Here is a 22865-nt window from a genome sequence, read left to right as displayed (position 1 = left end):
TTATAGCAACACTAAAACATACTGTAAAATATACCCGCCAAGTCAAAATTACCCAGAATGCAATATTAATTACAGTATTTTACTGTGATGTATAAATGTGGTATTGTACTGAAGGTTTTTACAGTAATGTGCTGCTAAATCTATGATTTCTAACAGTGTAACTGTATTGACTCGGATTACACAGAGTTCGCATGCGCATCGCATAGAACAGACGAGCGTTTGAGGTTAAAAAGCATATGAATTGTAATATTTTTTAGAAAATAACCAACTGTTTCGCTAGATAAGACCCTTTTGCCCCGGTTTATAGCCATTTGAAGCTGCATTAAACTGCATTTTGGACGTTCAAACTCACGGGCACCATAGAAGTCCACTATATGGAGAAAAATTCCGGAAGGTTTTACTCAAGAAATATAATTTCTTTACGACTGAAGAAAGAAAGACACAAACTTGAATGACAAGGGGGTAGGTAATTATCAGTAAATGTTTGTTCTGAAAATGAACTTCTCCTTTAACCAAAACAATTTCTGCCATTCATTAAACAGCATCCAAATCATTTTTATTGTTGTAGTACCAAAACATTACAAATGGCCCACTGGCAATCAATCATACGTTTTTATTAGTGTTGTCATCATGAATGCAACTGAAGTTGGAGGTACGCGCTTTGCGTGCTAAGAGGGCAAGTGAATGACTCATCAAAAAAACGTAAGGGCTTATAAAAGGGGCGTCGCACGAACTTCTGTGCACTGCACTTGAGGAGCTGCTCACGCACTGTCTGGAACACTCAGCCTTCACTACCCTCTCTATTCTACACGAGTAAGTACATTATGACTGTTTACAGCTTATGCATTTTTAAGTACGTTCATGCATTAGATCTGCATGTATGCTTGTAAATAATTGCATTGCGCTTTGATGAACGGCGTCGTTGCACTCACAGGGAGTATTAAGATATTCAGAGAGCTTAAGCTTGTGTTACGTAATGTGCAGCTATTTAAATAGATCTGCTCGAGTCCATTCAGTCCATGCATATCCACTGAACGACATACGTTTTAAAACTGCAATGTTTTATTCTTATTTCTAACGTTTTGCACGCCCATGCATAACTATTTTGAAGTAAGTTACTCCACTGTGTATGAATGAAAGCGTTATGTAATGTTATGTTATGTAATGCATTCAGAAAATGACATGGGCGTGGATGAAGAACTTTTCTAGTATGCTATGCAATCTAGTAAACAAAGTTTGTCGCTAACGTGCAAATCTGCCTTTACAATCGCTGCAATACATTCCCCCTGATTACTTCCTTTTAGGTTGCTTTCATGTTCATGTGTGTTTGCAGTTCCTCTCTTAACTGTTTTCCTGTTTTACTCTGTTTTTTATTTGCAGTGGCCTACACACTCACATACTTCCCGGTCAAAGGTTTGTATGAAAGGCTGATTCTATAAACTTGTCACATGATGCGTGTCTAGCCCCTCAGGAAATTCTGGAAAAGTTAGTGAGCGCTTAGGTTAAGGCAGTATTATGCAATGGAGCTGCAAACAAAAGAAGTGCAAGTTGCATGCAATACGAACGATATGCAACAGTTAAAGTAGAATTATATTTAAGTAATTTATTGAATTTGCATGCAACTTTGCCAAGATTTGAAATATTATTTGCACAGTTTATAATACAGCTTTCCATTTCCATTAAGTTATTTTAGAATGTTCACTGAGCATTTATAACATCCAGTATTTTAAAGGTTTTAAAAACCAAATGTTATCCACCTTATTTTCGCCATAAGAGCGGGCGCGGCCATTTGTAAATTTTATGTGTCAGGTCTCATTCAGGCCAGCTATTTTAAGCTGTACAAGACAATTGGTTTTGCAATTTGATATTGCAAATTGGTGTGTCTTTGCATATTTTTAAAAAATGTATTATCTTAATATGAACACACTGGTTTGTAGTCCAAACAGTTTAACCGTTTACCGCACATTGTTATTCTTATCATTATTTCCGGGTAGTGGCTAATTAAACTGAAGTCTCGGCCATGACATTTGAATGTTTTCTGAACGTTCTGAAACAAGTAATAGCATTTAGAAAATTTAGCATTTAGATGAACGTCCAACAAAAATGTTTCAGATATAAAACGTTCCATGAATGATAAATCAAGAATGCTATTAAAACCAGATAACTTTGAACCAATGTTCTAGTTATGTTACTGATAGAAACTTTGAGAGAACCTTTCTAAAACGTTAACCAAATTTCTGAGAACGTTCCTTGTTTGCACTGTAAGTATTTACAATACATCTATTATGTCTGTTATTTTAGTAAAACATTGCACAATAGCCTATCTGTTTAGAGAATAAAAAATTAAATATTCTTCGCTTCACTGCTAATCTTTGGCAGCCCACATGTTCTCTCAAGCCAGCAAACTCTTGGTTGTCCAATCAAAATGTGACATTTGTGTAAAGGCATTTGCCCTAGATTGGGAGGAATGGCAGTAAAACAGCCCACACACGCTGAAAAAAAAAACACTTGAGTGTTTGCAGACTTGAAGATCATTGTTTCTGATCATACTACTTTGAGGCATGTGAAAGTACACTTAAGAGGATTGTAGAATGCTGTTGACTTTATCACGTGCATCTCACAGGCAGATGTGGTGCCTTGAAGATGATGCTGGCAGACAATGGGCAGCAGCTGAAGGAGAATCTGGTGACCATAGAGGATTGGATGAAGGGTGATCTGAAAGGCAGCTGTGTGAGTTATTAGAATTAGAATTTTTTTTTTTTATGTAAATAATCCATGCATGGTTTAATGTAGTTTGAACTTGCCTAACATGCTTCTCGATTTGTTTTAGCTCTTTGGACAGTTGCCCAAATTTGAAGATGGTGACCTGGTCCTGTATCAGTCCAATGCCATGCTAAGGCATTTGGGTCGCAAACATGGTAACAATCACTATTTTAATGCATTCGAATAAAATCAACCATACTTAAGTTTGTTTTATAATGACCACCTGATTTATGAAATCAGTCCCAGTGTTGGGAGAAGTTTTAATATTAGAAGATCCAACAAAATCATAATCCTTTATGAAAATAACTGGATGCCACTTGCTGAATCCTTTGCTGTTCTTTTACACATTTAGATGCATATGGAAAAAGTGTCTGTGAGGCTTCCCGTATTGACATGATGAACGATGCAGTTGAGGATCTTCGCCTAAAATACCTCAAGCTGATCTACCAGGAATATGTAAGTACTGATCTGACTAAATCTAGTCAAAAGTAATTAATTACTAAGTTGAAATCACATTTTATATAATTTGTAATATGTAATTCAATCCTGTTTTTGTTTCTGCATTTTTACCTAGCATTTGCAATATAATATACTTTATACTATATTTTTTAATGTAATTGTAAATTGCAATACGTTTGATAAATTATATTTAATTAGGCATTCAAACACTGGAAAAAAATAGTTGCTCTTTTTTTGGTGATCCAAAAAAAAAAAAAAAAAAAAGACATTGATATTATTTTCTATTTTTATTGTGTTCCCATCTGTAGGAAACTGGTAAGGAAGCATACTGCAAAGATCTACCCAACCACCTCAAACCATTTGAGTGCACTCTGTCCAAAAGCAAATCTGGATTCCTAGTTGGTGAACAGGTAAGAAATCCAGCAGAAACACCAGGAGAGAAATGGATGTATGTTAGTACATGCTTAATTCTCACTGCCACCCATGTTTCAAATCTCCTCACAGATCTCATTTGTGGACTACAACCTGTTCGACCTTCTGCTGAACCATAAAGTCCTCTGCTCTTCCTGTCTGGACTCCTTCCCAGCTCTGAAGAGCTATGTGGATAAGATTGCTGCCCGTCCCAAAATCAAAGCCCTCCTGGAGTGTGAAAAGTTCAAGAAGCTTCCCATCAATGGCAATGGCAAGCAGTAATTCAGCAGAACATTCTCAAACAATAGCACTTGCTGTTAAAAGGCCTTAACTGGTGCTGTGTGATTAGCAAAACAACATCTTGTATCTTTGTATGAATATCTGTTTTGTATGTTTAACTGTTTTTGATAGTTTTTACTAACGGAAAGCCATGTATCAATTATTATGAATAAAAAATGTAAACATCCAGAATGGTTTTAGTGCAGCTTTGTTAAAAGAACAACTCCGTGCTGTTTTAAATTGTAACAAAAAAAAAAAATTGTTTTCAATTAGGGCTGCACGATAGATCGCATGTGATCACGTGCGTTTAGTTGGAGCGGCAGTTAATGCACAGAGCCATATATCACTGAAAAGCTATGCAAAATCGCGTTCACAGTCTAATGTGATTCATCTGTGATTATGAACGATATTGCGTAGCTTGTCAATGATCTACAGCTCTGTGTATTAATTGCCGCTCCAGCTGAACGGATGTGATGGATCACAGAACCGGCTTTACTGACTACATGCGCATGACAATCACAGGCGATTTATCGTGCAGCCCTATTTTCAATCATTTTAAAGTTTATTACTTTTGCTTTTAATACCCCCACCCCCCCCCCAAATATGATTCCATTGTGAATCTGTGCATGCCTTTGTTTGCATTTGAATGGTTAAAATAAACATTCAAATTTATTAAACGTATAAATAAAAATGATGTAGAAAAAACGGAGCAGTAAAGAGCATTTGTTAGTAGGTAATATTAATAATAAAATATGCTATATATTAATGTATATTTTTTTTAGCAATATAATATAAAAAATATAGTTTGCATAGGTTAAAAGAATTAATAAAAATAATATAAAGACTCAAACGGGAATGAATTTAAATGTAAAACATAATTAAAACTAATACATATGTATACATAAACACAAAATATATATTAAAAATATGAAAAATATAAGCTATATAACAGTTATAATTTTTATGTTTTTGTTTCTATTTAAAATGAATAAAAATAATATTAATTCATATATTAATACAAACAATAATACAAATAAAGAAAGAAATAATATATATATATATATATATATATATATAAAAAATATATTATATATAATTTAATAAATATAATATAATGTATATATCATGGACCAGTGTTAATCTAAGTCTGATGAGTAATTAATTAAATTTAATTAAATTTAATTTAATTTAAATCGTATTTTACATATAAATTCATTCCCATTGGCTTTTTTTTTTTACTTTTATTTTTATTCATTCATTTCCAAATTTTTTGTTTTACTAATTTAATATGAAAATATTCAAAAAGATTGCAGTATGTGATATAATAAATATATTTATATGAAATATGAATAAAATATGATATATACACTAATGTATAATTATTTTGTATCAATATATATATATATATATATATATATATATATATATATATATATATATAATAATACCTATATAGTAGTTTTATATAGGTAAAAAGAATAAATACAACATACGCCCAAAATGAATGAATTTAAATATAAAATATAATTTAAATAAAATAATAGGAAATAAAACAAGAAAATGTAATAAAGAAAAGAATATATAGTATATAATTATATAATAATTTCAATTAATATATTTACATATAACATGCATACATACATACGTCTGTCTGTTACATTTGTCCAGTTTCCGTACCACTAGACTTTGACAGACTTTTATTTTGAAATCGTCTAGATCACGTGTGTGTCTGCCTTCACCCATCTGTCTGTCAGCTCCCACAGCCATCTGCAGTTAGCCAGGTGCAGTTTCTATAATGTCTTCTGTTGAAGAAATTTCCAACTCCGTGGCGGAGAATTTGGAGGAGGATGGAGTAGAAGAGGAGAACACTGTAGAGGAGGCGGAGATGGAATATGACGAACCTGTTAAAGGAGGTTATATCTTCTACAGGTGAGTTTAGCAGCTAGCTTAGCATGATAACTACATGAGAGTGTGTGCGGCTAATCAGTGAGAGATGTTTATTTATTCTCCCCTTTATTATGTGGGACATCAGCTTTTAATAAGGTTTTAGATCGCACCTGGCTCATACATACAAACAGTGAACTTCAGTGTGCAGGCAGCTGTATTAGTTTTGTTCATGAGTGATTCACATATACTGAATCAGAAGCGTATAGAAGATCTGAATTACAAACGCCTTAAAATGAGTTTTAGTTAATAGTGTAATTCTCAGTTAACACTGCATTATCACTACACATGTTTTTGATGTTAGCTCTCTGATTGAATCACGTGAGCTGAATCAATACGTCAGAATGATTCATCTGAGCTGAATCAAGAGATGTGGACAAGATGTAAACACAGCTAAAGGAGTCTTTTGGATCCAAATATAACACAAGATTAGATGTTTTCTTGTAGCAGCTTTAATTTTCTGAGTGATTCATGTCTGAGAAGTAATCCTCAGGTAAACCAGTGTTTAATCCTGAGTTAATGGGTGCCACCATACAGTAGGTGTTTTCTGAGGGTAATATTTTCGTCATTGGTTCATGGAGTCATATGAGATGAATCCAGAAAATTGAGCTTAAAGAAATTTGAAAGCTGTTATTGATGCTGTCACCCATTTTCAGGTTGATTCAGCTGAACTGAATAAAATTGTCTGAAATCTTTGAGAATTAAAAGATTCATGTGAACCTTTTTCTTTAATGATTTAATTCTGTTGACTCTATGGTTTAATTCTGACTCTCTGTAATATATTATGTTATCTTGACAAGAGATGCATATGAACTAAAACGCTTTATTAATTGAAAAGAGGTTCATTTTATGACGTCTTTGTGTAAGGAATGGGCCATTTAACTGGCAATTCTGTAACTTAATGTGTTTTTCTATTTTAGGGACAGGAAAGAATGGGCTGATCTAGAACCCGTTCCTCAAGATGATGGACCGAACCCTGTCGTGAAAATTGCTTATTCAGAGAAATGTAAGTGTCTATAATTCAATGAAGCTTCAACCAACAGCAGTTCTTTTAGTATCACACATTATCATTGTCTAAGACCATTGATTTCTCATTTCTTATTTCTTTCATGTCTCTCTTATCACTATACACTCTTTATCCTCACATGATAGAATAATTTCAACTCATATCCAATGCTCTGTTATCCTCATTTATTTAAAGCAGACCTCCAGTTCCAGAACCACAATTTACAAGTAATTTACTCACCCCTTTGTCATCCAAGATGTTCATGTCTTTCTGTCTTCAGTCGTAAAGAAATTATGTTTTTTGAGGAAAGCATTTCAGGATTTCAGGATATAATGGACTTGATTGGTTCCCCGAATTTGAACTTCAAAAATGTAGTTTAAATGCAGCTTCAAATGGCTCTAAATGATCCCAGCCGAGGAAGAAGGGTCTTATCTAGCAAAACGATCGGTCGTGTTTTTCAAAAAATAAAAATTTTTTAAGCACAAAAGCTTGTGTAGCACAGGCTCTGGGATGCGCACTTTTGAACGTTTTGTTCATTTTGAACGAATCTTTAATGTGACTTGGGAAGAACGAGTCGTCTCGGGGAGTGATTCGTTCAGTCGTGCATGCGCAACATCCTATTAGGTTCTGTACTGGAATTAGTTCATCTGTTTCGAGTCTTCGGGTTTTTCGAGTTGTTCGTTCATCTTATGGGGCTGTCACATGATGAACGAATGACTCGAACCCAAAAACTTGTCAGATAAGAGGTGAGGTGAGCTAATCAAAGACTAAAGACCCAGGTAAACAATCTTTTCTGTTTCTTATAGCATTATAGTTTTGTCTTGTTTGTAGTGTAATCAGCGTTTGTGTAAGCAGTAGATGTGTCAGGGAAGTAACATGTAACATTTTAATTATATTTTGTTAAAATGAATGAAATGAACAAAATGACTTTTGTTTTCGTTCGACACTCGTTCATTTTGCTGAATGAGACTCAAAGGTCAGAGTCGGTAAAGTGATCCGAACTTCCCATCACTACTACAAATCACGTGTAAGTTCATCATCTGTGTACTCCGGCTAAAAAAGGTGAGTATGGCGAAAAACTCCATCTTATTTTCTCCTACAACTTCAGAATCGTCCGACATCGTTGTACTTTTTCGTTTGTAAACAGCGTTTGACTTACTTGCACTTTCTTAGTCTTTGTGCGTTCGCTTTGTAAACACTGTAAAAAATAAAAAACACAATTTGTTGAGTCAGCTTAAAATAATTTGTTACCCTGCTGCCTTAAAATTTTAAGTTGATTTAACTCAAATATCTAAGTTGTCGCTTAGTACTATTTAACATTTCAAGTTGAATAAACTTTTTTTGAGTTGACTGAACTTAAAATTTTAAGGCAGCCAGGTTACAAATTATTTTAAGTTGACTCAACAAATAGTTTTTTAATAGAGTAGTTCCGCCTACGTTCTGTGTGACCTTTTGACATGATTCAATAGTATGTGGACACGTGGAGCTTTTGTGCTTAAAAAGTATACAAATTTTTATTTTCTGGAAAAAAAAAAGATTGTTTCACTAGATAGGACCCTTCTTCCTCGGCTGGGATCGTTTAGAGCCCTTTGAAGCTGCATTTAAACTACATTTTGGAAGTTCAAAATCGGGGTACTAATCAAGTCCATTATATGAAGAAAAATGCTGAAATGTTTTCCTCAAAAACTATAATTTCTTCATGACTGAAGACAGAAAGACATGAACATCTTGGATGACAAGGGGGTGAGTAAATTATTTGTGAATTGTTGTTCTGGAAGTGGAGTTCTCCTTTAAGTAATCATGCAGTTAGAAGGATAATGTACAGTCAGCTATAATTATCATGAAATAAACCAATTCAGTGCAATACAAGACCCAATCATGCAGTCAGGGTTTGTTTTTCTCACTGCATGTTATCAGTTGTTCATTTAATTGATTTTATCTTTTCATCTGCAGTCACAGACGTGTTTGACATGTTCAGAGCACTCCTGAAGAACGATGAGAAGAGTGAGAGAGCGTTTGCATTGACCGCTGAAGCCATTGACCTCAATGCTGCAAATTACACAGTATGGTGAGACAGCAGATATTTAAATGAACATCTAAATTTGAATGCATTGGGTCCTAATGCATTTTTAATGGCAAACCTAATGCACTACCATTCAAAAGTTTGAGTTCAGTAAGATTTAAAAATGTTTTATAGGGCTGGGTAAAAACATATTGATTTTTCGATTTTTCTCATTTTTACGAAACAATATCAATTCTTAAATCCCTAGAATCGATTAGTCTGGCCTGTTTTCTGTTAATGAACAGAACATTGTAGCACACCACCCACCCAATAAATAATTTGTTACTTTTGCTATGGAAGTCTTAGATTTCAAATTCTCTCCATTTTATGAAATATTCAAAGAATAAATAGTGTTTTGGCACTGTTTATTTGTGGAGTGACAGATGTAACGCCTCAATTCAAGAGAAGCGGCAGCACAACGCGTGAACTGATCATCTCCTCCGCTTTGATACAGTTACAGCACAAAATAAACATAAATAAACATCAGAAGGTGTGTTAAAAGAGAATATAACTTACCGAAATCCATATCCTGTCTCATGGAATCACTCATTTAGTGTTTTAGCTGTGGGAAGAGGTCAGTATAACAGCTTATAAACAATGCTTCATGTAACATCACTTTTACCTGAGGAAAAAAATTTATTCGGTACCATAAACTCTTTGGCCAGCTAGAAAAATAAACTCTAGAGAGGAGCACTTTGCTAAATATATGCATCATATAACAGAATCATGAACATTTTTACTGTTCTTAAATATTTACGTTTGAAGTTTTTATGACGGCCTTCATTTAAATGTTTGTATTTCAAAAAATGAATTGGATTAGAAATATAAATTAAAGTTAATTTTTAGTTAAGTTTAGTATTACATTTGTAATCTTTTATACTGTAGTAATGTAGTACCAACTGACTGTCATGTATATTTTCCAGCGTTAGTTGAGAGATTTTTTTTTTTTTTCTTTGAGTAACCTTATATGTATCCAAAACAATCAATATTGAATTGAAATCAGAATCGAATCAAATCACAAGTAAAGCATAATCATGATGAATGGTATAATTTGGGTCAAAACCTGATACCTGGACACAATACCTGATGTTTTATGCTCACCAGTGGCTGCATTTATTTGACCAGAAATACAGTAAAAACAGTGTTATTGTGAAATATTATTAACATTCAAAACAGCTGTTTTCTATTTGAATATATTTAAAAATGTAATTTATTTCTATGATGCAAAGCTGAATTTTCAGCATCATTACTCCAGTCTTCAATGTCACATAATCTTTCTGAAATCACTCTAATATTCTGATTTGCTGCTTTTTTCCTACTTTTATCAATGTGATACATTTTTGAAGAGTCTTTGATGAATAAAAAGTTCAAAAGAACAGCATTTATTTGAAATAGAATCAGTGCTGATCATTAAAACAGATCAAAGTGATCTATTTATTTATTTTTTAATAGATCACTTTGATCAGTTTTAATGCATCCTTGCTGAACAAATGAATTAATTTATTTTCAAAACAAACGTTTGAATGGTAGTGTACATAGCACGTACAGTCTGCACTGGCTGCAGATTTAAACATCAGCAAGTCCTCTGGTTGCTTTGGTCTGCAAAAAGCTACAAAGTCAGTGCAAGTCACTTGCATCCTACATTAAATTGTGATGTTTGATGTCTGTAGGCACTACAGGAGAGTTTTACTGCAGGCTCTAGATAAAGACTTGAGAGAAGAGATGAAGTATATCACAGCCATCATAGAGGATCAGCCCAAGAACTACCAAGTCTGGTAAGTCCAGTAATAGTCATGCTTCCTTTAGCAAACACCACTAATAATTATGTATTTTAATAGCGCGGACGGAATCCAGTCATAAAAACGGAACTTACTGAATAAGGCGGAATGTCACGGAATTTGTCAAAGTTTGAATGTATTAATCAAAAGTAGGTCATTACACTTATATCAAACCGGGATTTAATATGGACTAGTATCTGTAAATATTACGCTGCAAAAATACCATTTAAATGTGAATCCTGCATGTTCTGCATGTCTCTGTTTTAATGAATGGAGCAGACCAGCCGTTTTGTTTACTACACACGCTGAAGCGCGCGTGACGCTTGCGGTGATTTCAGTGTCTGTCGTCTCACTAAATGAGGACATAAATACATGAACAATATCTGCTGAGGGTCACTTCATGAGCATTTGACCGTTCCATTATAGGAAAACTGGCGTTATATCATATACACACAGAAATGTAAAGGTAGACACGGCAACCGGTCAAAATAAAAGTCAGGTTTAACTTGAAGACATCGTGCCAGATATGTATTACTACGGTTACTACAACTAATCACACAACATTTCTTCCATGTTTTAATTTTAATAGCAAATTCCCCTTTGTTTGACAAAAAAAAAAGTTTGCTTAATTTTCAGTAATTAAAAGATAAATGAAATTGTTTTATGATTTGATAACCAGAACATTTAAAATACACATCACAGAATTTCTGAGGGTAAAAAAACCTTTCATATGGCTATTTTAAGAATACATTTGAATAAATATGTAAGTATGCATTCAAATAATTAAACATGCTAAAACAGAATTTGATAACAATAAAACGTATGGTAAGAAAAAATAAAACATTTCATAGGGCCCTAAACATGTCATTTTTGTTAAACCTTTATTAAATTGATGTGAAATTGTATAAGTTTCATGATTTTAATTAATTAGACGTGCTCTTTGAGTAATAAAATAATTTACCATTAAAAAGGAGTTTAAGGAAAAAACTGAATCCAGAAAAATTCAAACGGAAAAAAATGAATTTGGAAAAAAATGAATTTAAAGGATTTCATAGGGCCCTATCTTAAGTTAAAACAGTATAGATTACAAGAAATGTATTTCAGTTTTTATTTTTCAAGTCAATGTGTTACTTGCAGATTCTTATTTAGTTTAGAATTAAAAATGTAGTTTTTACTTTTTTAAGTGCATTAGTAAATCAAGACCTGTTGATTATTCTCATTTATTAAACAATTTGTGCAAATCTATAGGCATCACAGACGGATGGTGGTGGAATGGCTAAACGACCCATCTGATGAGCTGCAGTTTGTAGCAGAAATTCTTAGTCAGGATGCAAAGAACTACCACGCGTGGCAGCACAGACAATGGGTCATCCAGGTACAGATCTAGATTCAGTGTAGTGTGTAATCATGTACTGATCGGCATGTGTGTTTATGGTCTGTGTCTTGTGTGTCACAGGAGTATAAGATGTGGGATGGAGAACTGGAGTATGTGGAGGAACTGTTAGAGGAGGACGTGAGGAATAACTCCGCCTGGAATCAGAGACACTTTGTAATTAGTCACACTAGTGGATACTCCGACCCTGCCATCCTTGACAGAGAAGTGCAGTGAGTCTCATTTGATATCAGATCAAAGCTTTTCAATAATACAAATGCTCTTATGAAGTTATTTGTTTTGGTTATTCTTTGTTTTTACTTTTACACTGCTGTTCAAAAGTTTGGGATCAGTAGGACTTGTAATGTTTTTAAAGATATTTCTTACGCTCATCAAGGCTGCATTTATCTGATCAAGATTACACAAAAAAACAGTAATATTCCAAACGCTATTATACTTTAAAATATATTTTATTCCTGTGGTGCAAAGCTGAATTTTCATGGGCCATTACTCCAGTCTTAAGTGTCACATTATCCTTCAAAAATCATTCCAATATGCTTTATTAATAATATGATTTATTATTAGATTTATCTATGTTGGAAACAGTTGTGCTGCCAAATATTTTTTTGGAACCTGTAATTTTTTTTTTTTTTTTCCAAGAATCTTTGAATAAAAAGTTAAAAAGAACAGTATTTATTCAAAATATAGATCTTTTCTAACTAAGTCGTTGCTCTCACTTTTTATCAATTTACATCCTTGCTGAATAAAAGTATTAATTTCTTTCAAGAAAAAGAAAGAATAAAAAATTATGAAATGTTTGAACAGTAGTGTATCTTGTTAGAAAAGTTCTCTGTTTTAAATGCTTGCTGCTCTTTTTTTAACTTTTTTTATATCAAAGAATCCTGAATAAAATATCACAGTTTCCAAAAAAAAATATTAAGCAGCACAACTCTTTCCAGCACTGATAATAAATAAGCAAATTAGAATGATTTCAGAAGAATCATGTGACACTGAAGACTGGAGTAATGATGCTGAAAAATTACAATAACAAAATGGTTTTATATCTCACAGTTCAGATTTTTTTTTCATCAATTCTGAGAAAAAAGTTGTAATTGTAAGATATAAAATCTGAATATAAAATATATAAAATTCTGACATTTTTCTTGCAGTTCCGAGTTTACATGTCATAATTCTGACTTTATATCTCGCAATTCTATCCTTTTTCTACATTTAATAAAAAAAAAAAATTCCACTTGCAATTTAAAAAAATTTATATATTGAGACATATTTTTGTTACTGATAAGCAAATATGGCTAATTAAAACCATGCAATGCTTCTCTCTCCCTTTCGCTCTGTCTTTAGGTACACCTTGAAACAAATAAAGAAAGCTCCTCACAATGAGAGCGCTTGGAACTATTTAAAAGGGTGGGTGTTGCAAACAGATGTAAACAGCCTGTAAAGTCTTCCGATTTTCTGTTGATTGTACTTTCAACCATACGACCAGCAGATGGCAGATTCTCACCATTAACAGAAGTAGATGTACTTGCATATAGACAGTTTTCACTGAAGAGCCTGAATAAATATTTATGACTGTATATTGGCAAAAACATATCATGGATCATTAACTCTATCACTATTATTGTTGCTCATACTTGGAAATAAATATAAATATCTGTAGTATTTGCATACTGTTCTGTGACTCAGGATCCTGCAGGATGGTGGGCTGTCCTCGTATCCTGGGCTGCTGGAACAGGTGATGGAGCTTCAGGACACATGTAGTTCTCCATATCTCACCGCCTTCCTGGTCGACCTCTACGAAGATGCTCTGGAAACCAATAACTCCAACTACGACCAGCAAGAGACACTCAACAAGGCTTTGGAGGTGAGCTGTGTTTTCAGATTAAAATACATATTAAATAAATAGTTCAGCCAATAAGGAAACAGGTAAAAGTACTCACCCTCAGGCCTTTAAAGACATAAATGAGTTTGCTTCTTCATCAGAACATATTTGGAGAAATGTAGCACTTGCTCACCAATGGATCCTCTGCAGTGAATGGGTGCCATCAGAATGAAAGCCCAAACACCTGATTAAAAACATCACAATAATCCACAAGTAATCCACGTAACTACAGTCCATCAATTATCATCTTGTGAAGCAAAAATCTGAGTTTTTGTAAGAACAAATCCATAATTAAGATGTTTTTAACTTAAACCTTTGCATTGGGCTACCAATGACCAAGTCCACTATCCGAAATATTGCTTTCTCCAGTGAGAGAAAAAGAGAAATATGAACAGATCAAACACCATTTATAAGTTAAATCTGTCCAAAATAGTTCTGAAAAAATATGTGGATGGATATTGATGTGAGAGGACAACAGGTAATGGACTTTTTTACTGGAGGACGTGTTATTATGGATTATGGACTTTTTATGTGTTTTTATGGCTGGAAGCGACAGTTTAAAGTTAAAACGTCTCAATGATGGATTTGTTTCTTACAAACATGCTGCTTTTCAATGGACTAGAGTCCTGTGGATTACTTATGGATTATTATGTTTTTAGTCATGGAAGTGATGTAATGCTAAATTTCTAAAATCTGCTCTAATGAAAAAACAAAACAAAAAAACAAAAACTTGCCTACATCTTGGATGGACTTTAAGCCTTTTTCCCAAAAAAGATACAGTCTGGTTTGAATATACCAGGTTATCAACATTCTCCAAATATGTGTAACTATGTGCATTTTTTTTTCTCTGCTACTCACTCAACTGTATACACTTGTGTTTATAAATGCATTTATGCATTTGCATGTTCAAATTTTTATATGTTTATATGATATTATATGATGATTTTTAATAGTTTATAAATTAAATATAGAATAAAGTTATTCTGTCTAGAGCAGTGAGGGGTTTTCTTATTTTACATTAATATGATCCAGCCTTACTTACAGCAGAAGTGAGTATAATTTTTTTTTGTTTTTTTTTTTTGTTATGAATTTTTTCTAATAACATGCTAGTTAGGAAGTTTAGTGGCTAAATGCGGCTAAAGCAAACAGGCTCGTCACTCCACAGAGAGGAGAGAGGCGGGGCGAGCAGAGCTCATTTGCATTTAAAGAAACAACCCCTTAGAATGAGATGATTTTTGCAGAGCTCATTTTGACAAGGTAAAAAGGGTGTTGTTTTACAAAACCATTGAGAAATTTTAATCAAGCAGTTTAATAAGGCTGCAACATAACAAAATGTGAAAAATAAGGGGGTATGAATACTTTTGCAAGGCACTGTAGTTGCTTGAATGCTTTAAAATCGCTTGAATGTTTAAACTGGCATGGTTTTAAAATATGCAATTGATACACTTTCGTGAGGATGCAGCAGTGGCTGTCCCAAACTGTCCCAAATGTATTTAACGCTGGCCTTGGGCCATCAGGCAGTCTTTTTTGTTGAGCACTGTGTGAATAACAATAAGTGGCTGCCTTTAAGGTAATTAACAGTGTTTATTGTGATTTAAATCATTAAATAATCATAAAAGCATTAATGAATCAGAACTGCTTTTGTAAAACTTCACAAAACTTACATAATGTCCCCTAGTGCAATATTACTATTCATTCTGTGATGGATAACACTATCAAACGCTGAGTTTTTTTTAAAATCATAAATATTTCATTAGCCCGTATCACATGTAAAGTGTTCTCTTAAAGAATAAGTGGTTGAATCCTTTGGTTTTGTGATTATGTTTCATCTCTTGTAGCATGTAGGTTCACTCTCAGGTATCTATATTTAATATAATCTGCTGAATATTTCAGAGTTTGGTGGTTTGTACAAAAATAGACATCATTCACATCCAGTGATTAAGGTAATTAGAGAATTCTGTCTTTAGCTGAAAGCGCTTGTCTTTAAATATTAACTCAACACAACTTTAATAGATCTTACTTAATAATTGATCTGTGGTTCCTTACCAATAAACAAAATGAATATAAAACATTACATGGCTGCCTCTGTAAGTCAAAGAGCCTGTCTCCACCATAAAGGAAGGAAAATGGGGACAGAGAAAGTATTATTCATCTCTTGAGTATTTCTCCGTGACAGGCCTTGTGTTTTCCTCCGCAAATGTGCGGATGTTGTGTCTGTGTTGAGGTTAATGAGATTTCTTTGCTGTGGTTTTCTCATCCTGTGCCGCGATGATGATGGAGTTGAAAATGATTTTCTGTTTTGAAATTGAGGCCACGTGTGTGTGAATGTGTTAAAAAAACGGTTCAACCTTTCAGCTGCAGTCAGACTCGCGCGTGCATATGAGATGAGGAATATGAAAGCTTTCAGAGGAAATGTGTCTATGGATATGAAATGAATAGTTTTGTAAAGAGACAAAAAAGAAACTTTATAGTAATGCGGGGTGGATGGTATTCAGAGAGTTGCACAGCTCTCTAAGGGCGTTTGCACACCTGGCTCATTTGGAGTGTTTGTTTCATAACCTGGTGCATTTTCACTTTTAGTTTGGTTAATTTAGGCATATATAAACATAGCAGTAACGCCAAAACAATTCGAGATTGCCTAAACGAGGTCTCTGAATGAAAACAAACTCTGAAGCAGGTTAGTTTTGGTGAGAAAGCAGTTCGACTCAATGTACCAATGAACCAAACCGTATAATTCATCGTGGGAAATGCGTCACATAAAAAGCAGCAGCGTCTGGGTAAGCACATTAGTTATCACAAATTAAAAAAAAATACAATCTTAAAGTGTTGTGTAATTCAAAACAGGTGCAAGAATGAAGCCTTGATTTCAACTCTAATAAATATAGGCTGTATTTATAGGTGTATATATACATTTATCATAATTGTTTTCCCACTCTAATATACATAAAATGTGTATGCAATAACCAAAAAGAAATTAGATTTAAGTCCCTACAAATGATCTACAAATGAAAAGGAGGAGTCCACTTCCAAAACAAAGATTCACATATAATGTACTCACCCCCTTGTCATCCAAGATGTTCATGTCTTTCTTTCTTCAGTCGTAAAGAAATTATGTTTTTTGAGGAAAACATTTCAGGATTTTTCTCCATATAATGGACTGATATGGTGCCCCGAATTTGAACTTCCACAATGCAGTTTAAATGCGGCTTCAAATGATCCCAATGCAGTTGTAAATGATCCCAGCCAAGGAAGAAGGGTCTTATCTAGCGAAACGATTAGTTATTTTCATTAAATAAATACAATTTAAATACTTTTTAATCTAAAACGCTCGCCTTGCCTTGCTCTCCCTGAACTCTGTGACTCAAGACAGTTAGGGTATGTCGAAAAACTCCAATTGTATTTTCTCCCTCAGCTTGAAAAATAATTTCAAAATCATCCTACGTCGCTGCAGAATTACCGACCCAGTCTTTGTAAAGTGAACATGCAAAGAAGATCAAACACCCTTAACAAAAAAGGTAAAACAGCGATATAGGGCGAGTTTTTTGACATACCCTAACTGTCATGAACCGGAAAAAACAGTCCAGGCAGAGTAAGACAAGACGAGCATTTGGCATTAAATTGTATGGGTCAAAATTATCGATTTTTCTTTTATGCCAAAAATCATTAGGATATTAAATAAAGATCATGTTCCATGAAGATATTAAATATACCATAAATACATCCACACTTAATCTTTGATTAGTAATATGCATTGCTTTAAAGGTGATTTTCTCAATGTTTTGAGTTTTTTGGCACCCTCAGATTCCAGATTTTCAAATAGTTGTATCTTGGCCAAAAATATGTCCTATCCTAACAAACCATACATCAATAGAAAGCTTATTAATCAGCTTTCAGATGATGTACAAATCTCAGTTTCAAAAAATTGACCCTTATGACTGGTTTTGTGACTGTTTTCTTTAATGACTCTAAGGGCTTCTACAGTGAAACTCAATATAATAAAGTTATAATATAATAAAGTAGCAATATTCCGATGGGTTCTACGGTGGAATGTTCACATCAGTTCTAGAGTAATTCTAAATGATTATTTGATGTAACCCTCATATGGTTCTAGAATGTTTCTGAGGGCTTGTAATATGGAACTTTATAGAAAGGTTTTAAATAATTCTTTGATGTCACCCTCAAGAAGTTCTAGAATGTTTTTAAGGTTTTTTGTGGAACCTTCACCCAGTTCTAGAGCATTTCTGATGATATCCACAGTGGAACTCTCACAACGGTTATAAAATCAGGGTTTCTGTGGGTCTCAAAAAGTTACAATTCGCCCCTTTCACAAATTTTGAACAGACAGTATTAATTTAATTGCTCATTATTTGTTTTCCCATACAAATCTCTAAGCACCCTTAAATCAAGATACATTTCCTTGAGATGCAAATGTAAAATGTCTTGATAAATTGAGTTGATTCATAAAACAAGGACAAATATCCACTGAACGGGTCAGACAGTTTTTTTTTTTTTTTTTTCCTTTTGAATTAAATAGATTTTTCTGAGACACTGGCAGACATTTGTTCTTGTTTTAATCATAAAAAAATGTAATCAGTTTCTCATAAAACAAGACTTTGTCAATTTGCTTCTTAAGTAAATATACATTGATTTAAGAACCTTTAGAGATTTGCAGTGGAAAACGAGACAAAAAAAGTTTTTTTGCACAGTAATCAGAAGGTACAGTGAAAATGATTTCTATATTCTAGTGGTTGCGAGCAAAGTTATTCAAGCCTGAAGCTGTTTTTATCTTTTTGTAAAATTAATTAAAAAGTAATGGATTGGTTAGAAGTTGTATTTTCTAAAGTGAAGTGTTGCTAATGTAATTCATTGTCTGCTCCCTAGACATTACATTATCCATATTGGATAATTGTGTTCCCTTCAATTTATTCCATAAATTTGTCTTAAAAAGGTATTAAAATGTCTTAAATTTACCAGATTTGAAGAAACCCTGAAAATGGTTCTACTGTGGAAACATCACTAAGTTCTAGAATGGTTCCGAGAGGTTCTACTGTGGAAAACTCACACCGTTTTAGAATATTTCTACAGTGGAACCCATAGAATAGTTCTGAAATGGTTCTCAGGGGTTCTACTATGGAAGCCTTACAACTCTCGAAAGATTCTGCTCGTATTTCTGCCATGCTTCTGTAGAATTCCTCAGCAGGTCGAGCTGAAGAACTCAGACCGCTGACCTTTCAGTAAGGCTGTGAAGTGCAGAATATTGATGAGCGTAACCAGCAGATTTCCTTTCATAAGGTCTGAACTGGCTTTTACTGCTGCTCAGAGGGAGCCGGCCTTCTTACTGCTTTACGCAGACGCTCTTTACATGGGAAAATGTCAGGGCTGCATTTAGACTTCCACTCCCCTGTTGTTTTACACTGTCTGAAATATGTACAGTGTTCACTCAATGTCTTGGAGTTTACTATGCATTTTTTTGGCTCTGATCAGAATGTCCTCATGCATTTCCACTTCTTTCCCCAAATAATTTCTGCTGTTTTCATTGATTAAAAACAGCCTGGATTTTTCTCACTCATTCACCTGTTTGTTTTTTAGCTTTGTAAGTTCTTGGCTGAGGAAAAGGACACCATTAGAAGGGAATACTGGAATTACGTGTCCCGTTCTCTCCAGAACACGTATGGCTCAGGTGACCCCGTTTCCTCTGACCCGCCGCCTCCTCCCTCGTCCCAGCAGCCCGACATGGAGACCAGTGAACCCTGAGGAGATGCGCAGACCTGGACACATGCTTAGACGGAGCAAGAAGAAATTCTGAGACGTAATAGACTCTTCATCTTTGTATGAGTGCTTGCGTGTGCGCAACCAGGCTTTAACAGCAGTGCTTGTAAGTCAGAGAACGGTGTAAATCTCCAAGTAGCCATATGCTTAAATGCGCTCAGAGTAAACTGTACAGTGAATGAAATGGACTGTGGGAGTTTGGCAGTTAATCATACCAGTCATACTTTTGTTTTAGACTACCATCTAAGTTTTCAGAGGTTAAAAAGTGTCATTTATCAAAGCAAATACATAACTGACATGCTTCAGGTGTAGTCAGAAACTTCTCTTGCCAAAGCATCTTCTGGTTTGTGTTACCAAACTCTGTTCAGACTGTGACTGTACACGCTTTTTGTATGTTCAGAAATAATAATGGTTAATGCTAAAGCTGATTGACTTATTTTCTTTGTCTTATACTTCCTAGTCGAAATACGGATCTGAAAGTGACTTGTTATAGGAGGACTGTTCTCATGTTTACAAATATTGCACAGATTTTAATGCCATTTCAGTTTTAGCAGATGCTTAACCAACATTATACATGTTATGAAAATGATTTTTTTTACTACATATATCACATGCTTCACTAAACAACAGTGTACACTGCTGTTAAAAAGTTTGGGGTAAGATTTTTAGTTTTTTTTATTAATAAAGCAAATAATACTTTTATTCAGCAAGGATGCATTAAATTGATCAAAAGTGGCAGTAAAGACCGATAATGTTGCAAAAGTTTTCTATTTCAAATAAATGCTTATAGAGAATCCTAAAAAAAAGTATCACAGTTTCCACAAAAATCACTGATAATCAGAAATGTTTCTTGAGCAGCAAATCAGCATATTAGAATGATTTCTGAAGGTTCATGTGACTCTGAAGACTGCAGTAATGATGCTGTAAATTCAGCTATGCATATCAGGAATAAATTACCTTTTAAAATATATTCCAATAGAAAACAGTCCATTTAAGGTGTAATAATATTTCACAATATTACAGTTTTTACTGGATTTTTAATCAAATAAATGCAGCCTTGGTGAGTGTGAAGAGACATTTAAAAAAAAAAAAAAAAAAAAAAAACTCAAAATGTTAAATGGAACAAAAAAAAACTCTAAGTGCCTTAAACGGTGATTTTATCAAGGAAAGGGTGTAGCAAAATCAGTTTGCGCACAGTTAATTGTGTTCATTTAACATTGATTAACATCAGAACACTGAGGAATGTACAAAACTAAGCAAAACTAGGGTTAATGGACAAAAATGGTTACCTTTGGGTCAAAAGTTTACATACACCTTGTAGAATCTGCAAAATGTTAATTACTTTACCAAAATAAGAGAATCATACAAAATGCATGTTATTTTTTTATATAGTACTGGCCTGAATAAGATATTTCACATAAAAGATAGTTGAATTTATATTAAAAAAATGCCCTGTTTCTAATGATTCTTAATATTGTGTTGTTACTTAAATGATCCTGTTTTTTTTTTTGTTGTTTTTTTTAAGTTGTTCATGAGTCCCTTGTTTGTCCTGAACAGTTAAACTGCCTGCTGTCAGAAAAATCCTTCAGGTCCCACAAATTCTTTGGTTTTTCAGCATTTTTGTGTATTTGAACCCTTTCCAACAATGACTGTATGATTTTGAGATCCATCTTTTCACAATGAGGACAACTGAGGGACTCATATGCAACTATTACAGAAGGTTCAAACGCTCACTGATGCTCCAGAAGGAAAAACGATGCATTAAGAGCCAGGGGTGTAAACTTTTGAACAGAATGAAGATGTGTACATTTTTCTTATTTTGCCACAGTGTGTGTGTGTGTGTGTATATATATATATATATATATTATATATATTGTATTTTTTTTTTTCATTTAGCACTGCCCTTCAGAAGCTACTGAAGATGCTTACATGTTTCCCAGAAGACAAAAAAAGCTGCATTTATCCTGATCTTCAAATTCAAAAAGTTTTCACCCCCAGTTCTTGATGCAAAAAATACAGCTGTGGATCATTCAAGTAGCAACACAGTATTAAGAATCAGTGTATGCAAACTTTTGAACGGGGTCATTTTTATAAATTCAACTATTTTCTCTTGTGGACTACATGTAAATGTCTTTTATGTGAAATATCTTTTATCTTATTCAGGTCAGCACTGAATAAAAAATAACATGCATTTTGTATGATCCCTCTTATTTTGGTAAAATAATTAACATTTTGCAGATTCTGCAAGGTGTATGTAAAATTTTGACCTCAACTGTATAAACTATTTATAAAGGTGTTCACACTGAAAGCAATTCGTAGACATCTAAAGACACTTGTTTTTACCAATAATTTTTTTTCTGGTGTCTGTAATGAACAACAATTTCAATTGCAGTGCAAATGCCTCTCAAGGCATTTAGACTTTATGATGGATTGTAAAATGTTTTGACATCAAGACTAGAGAAAAACCTGATGCCTCTAAAACATGTTTTATCATTTTTTTAAAAAGTTTTTAGTGTTTGTTGTACAAGTGCATTTCCACCATGGAATAGAAACATTGAAAAGGTAATTGTAACTTTTTCTCTCACAGTTCTAAGAAAAAAGTCAGATTTGCATGTTTTTTTTTTAACTCAGAATTGTAAGATAAACTCACAATTATAAAGAAAAAAGCCAGAGTGTGAGATGGAAAGTTGTAAACTAAGAATTGGGAAAAAAGTTTGAATTCTGACTTTTGTGGGGAAAAACAAAACACTTTGTTCTGTGGCAGAAACAGGCTTCCATAGCCCAGTGGTTTACTGTCAGGGCGGTACAGGTATGAGAAAGTCTGTCCTTTATAGCTTCCAGAAAGGATATTTCTACTTCATTAACTTAAGCTACTGTTTGCTATTATGAGTCATTTTTTGTTACTAAGCACAGGCCTTATTTACTCTGACTTCAGCAGACATCTGCGGGCAGAGACCCGGGTCAAAGCAGGACAGCTTCCCTAAAGTACAAGGGGTAATGATCCTCGTTCAAGGGCACTCATCTGATGAAGAGCCCCATGGCAGGATCTGAAGTGTTTATGGTGCAGAGCACTGGCAATGAGACCTTACTGCTGTAGCGGTAAAACATTACAGTACTAAGCA

The 22865-nt window shown here is 33.9% G+C and overlaps 2 protein-coding genes across 2 annotated transcripts; both read left to right on the top strand.

The window, feature by feature from the left end:
* The first annotated feature begins 688 nt into the window (after positions 1–688).
* On the top strand, positions 689–4104 carry gstp1.2 (glutathione S-transferase pi 1.2). Its single transcript, XM_051127047.1, has 7 exons — positions 689–813; positions 1381–1413; positions 2624–2730; positions 2831–2918; positions 3116–3219; positions 3531–3632; positions 3727–4104. Coding segments are annotated over exons 1-7 (624 nt in total). The 5' UTR covers positions 689–812; the 3' UTR covers positions 3916–4104.
* Positions 4105–5613: 1509 nt separating this feature from the next.
* On the top strand, positions 5614–20166 carry fnta (farnesyltransferase, CAAX box, alpha). Its single transcript, XM_051127045.1, has 9 exons — positions 5614–5841; positions 6777–6862; positions 8816–8930; positions 10595–10699; positions 11951–12077; positions 12159–12307; positions 13437–13499; positions 13779–13956; positions 19564–20166. Exons 1-9 carry the CDS (start codon positions 5708–5710, stop codon positions 19726–19728), a joined length of 1122 nt encoding a protein of 373 aa, XP_050983002.1. The 5' UTR covers positions 5614–5707; the 3' UTR covers positions 19729–20166.
* The last annotated feature ends 2699 nt before the right edge of the window (positions 20167–22865 follow it).

This window comes from Labeo rohita, chromosome 14 (genome assembly GCF_022985175.1).
Source record: "Labeo rohita strain BAU-BD-2019 chromosome 14, IGBB_LRoh.1.0, whole genome shotgun sequence".
Taxonomy (NCBI): Eukaryota; Metazoa; Chordata; class Actinopteri; order Cypriniformes; family Cyprinidae; genus Labeo; species Labeo rohita.
This window is presented reverse-complemented; position numbering and strand designations above follow the sequence as displayed.

Excerpts from the sequence above, each read along its gene's own strand:
- gstp1.2 (XM_051127047.1), top strand. Across the intron at positions 3,220-3,530 it reads AGCTGATCTACCAGGAATAT|GAAACTGGTAAGGAAGCATA; the intron begins GTAAGTACTGAT and ends TCCCATCTGTAG. Across the intron at positions 3,633-3,726 it reads GATTCCTAGTTGGTGAACAG|ATCTCATTTGTGGACTACAA; the intron begins GTAAGAAATCCA and ends ATCTCCTCACAG.
- fnta (XM_051127045.1), top strand. The coding sequence starts at position 5,708 with ATGTCTTCTGTTGAAGAAATTTCCAACTCCGTGGCGGAGAATTTGGAG. Across the intron at positions 8,931-10,594 it reads GCTGCAAATTACACAGTATG|GCACTACAGGAGAGTTTTAC; the intron begins GTGAGACAGCAG and ends TGATGTCTGTAG. Across the intron at positions 12,308-13,436 it reads ATCCTTGACAGAGAAGTGCA|GTACACCTTGAAACAAATAA; the intron begins GTGAGTCTCATT and ends CTCTGTCTTTAG.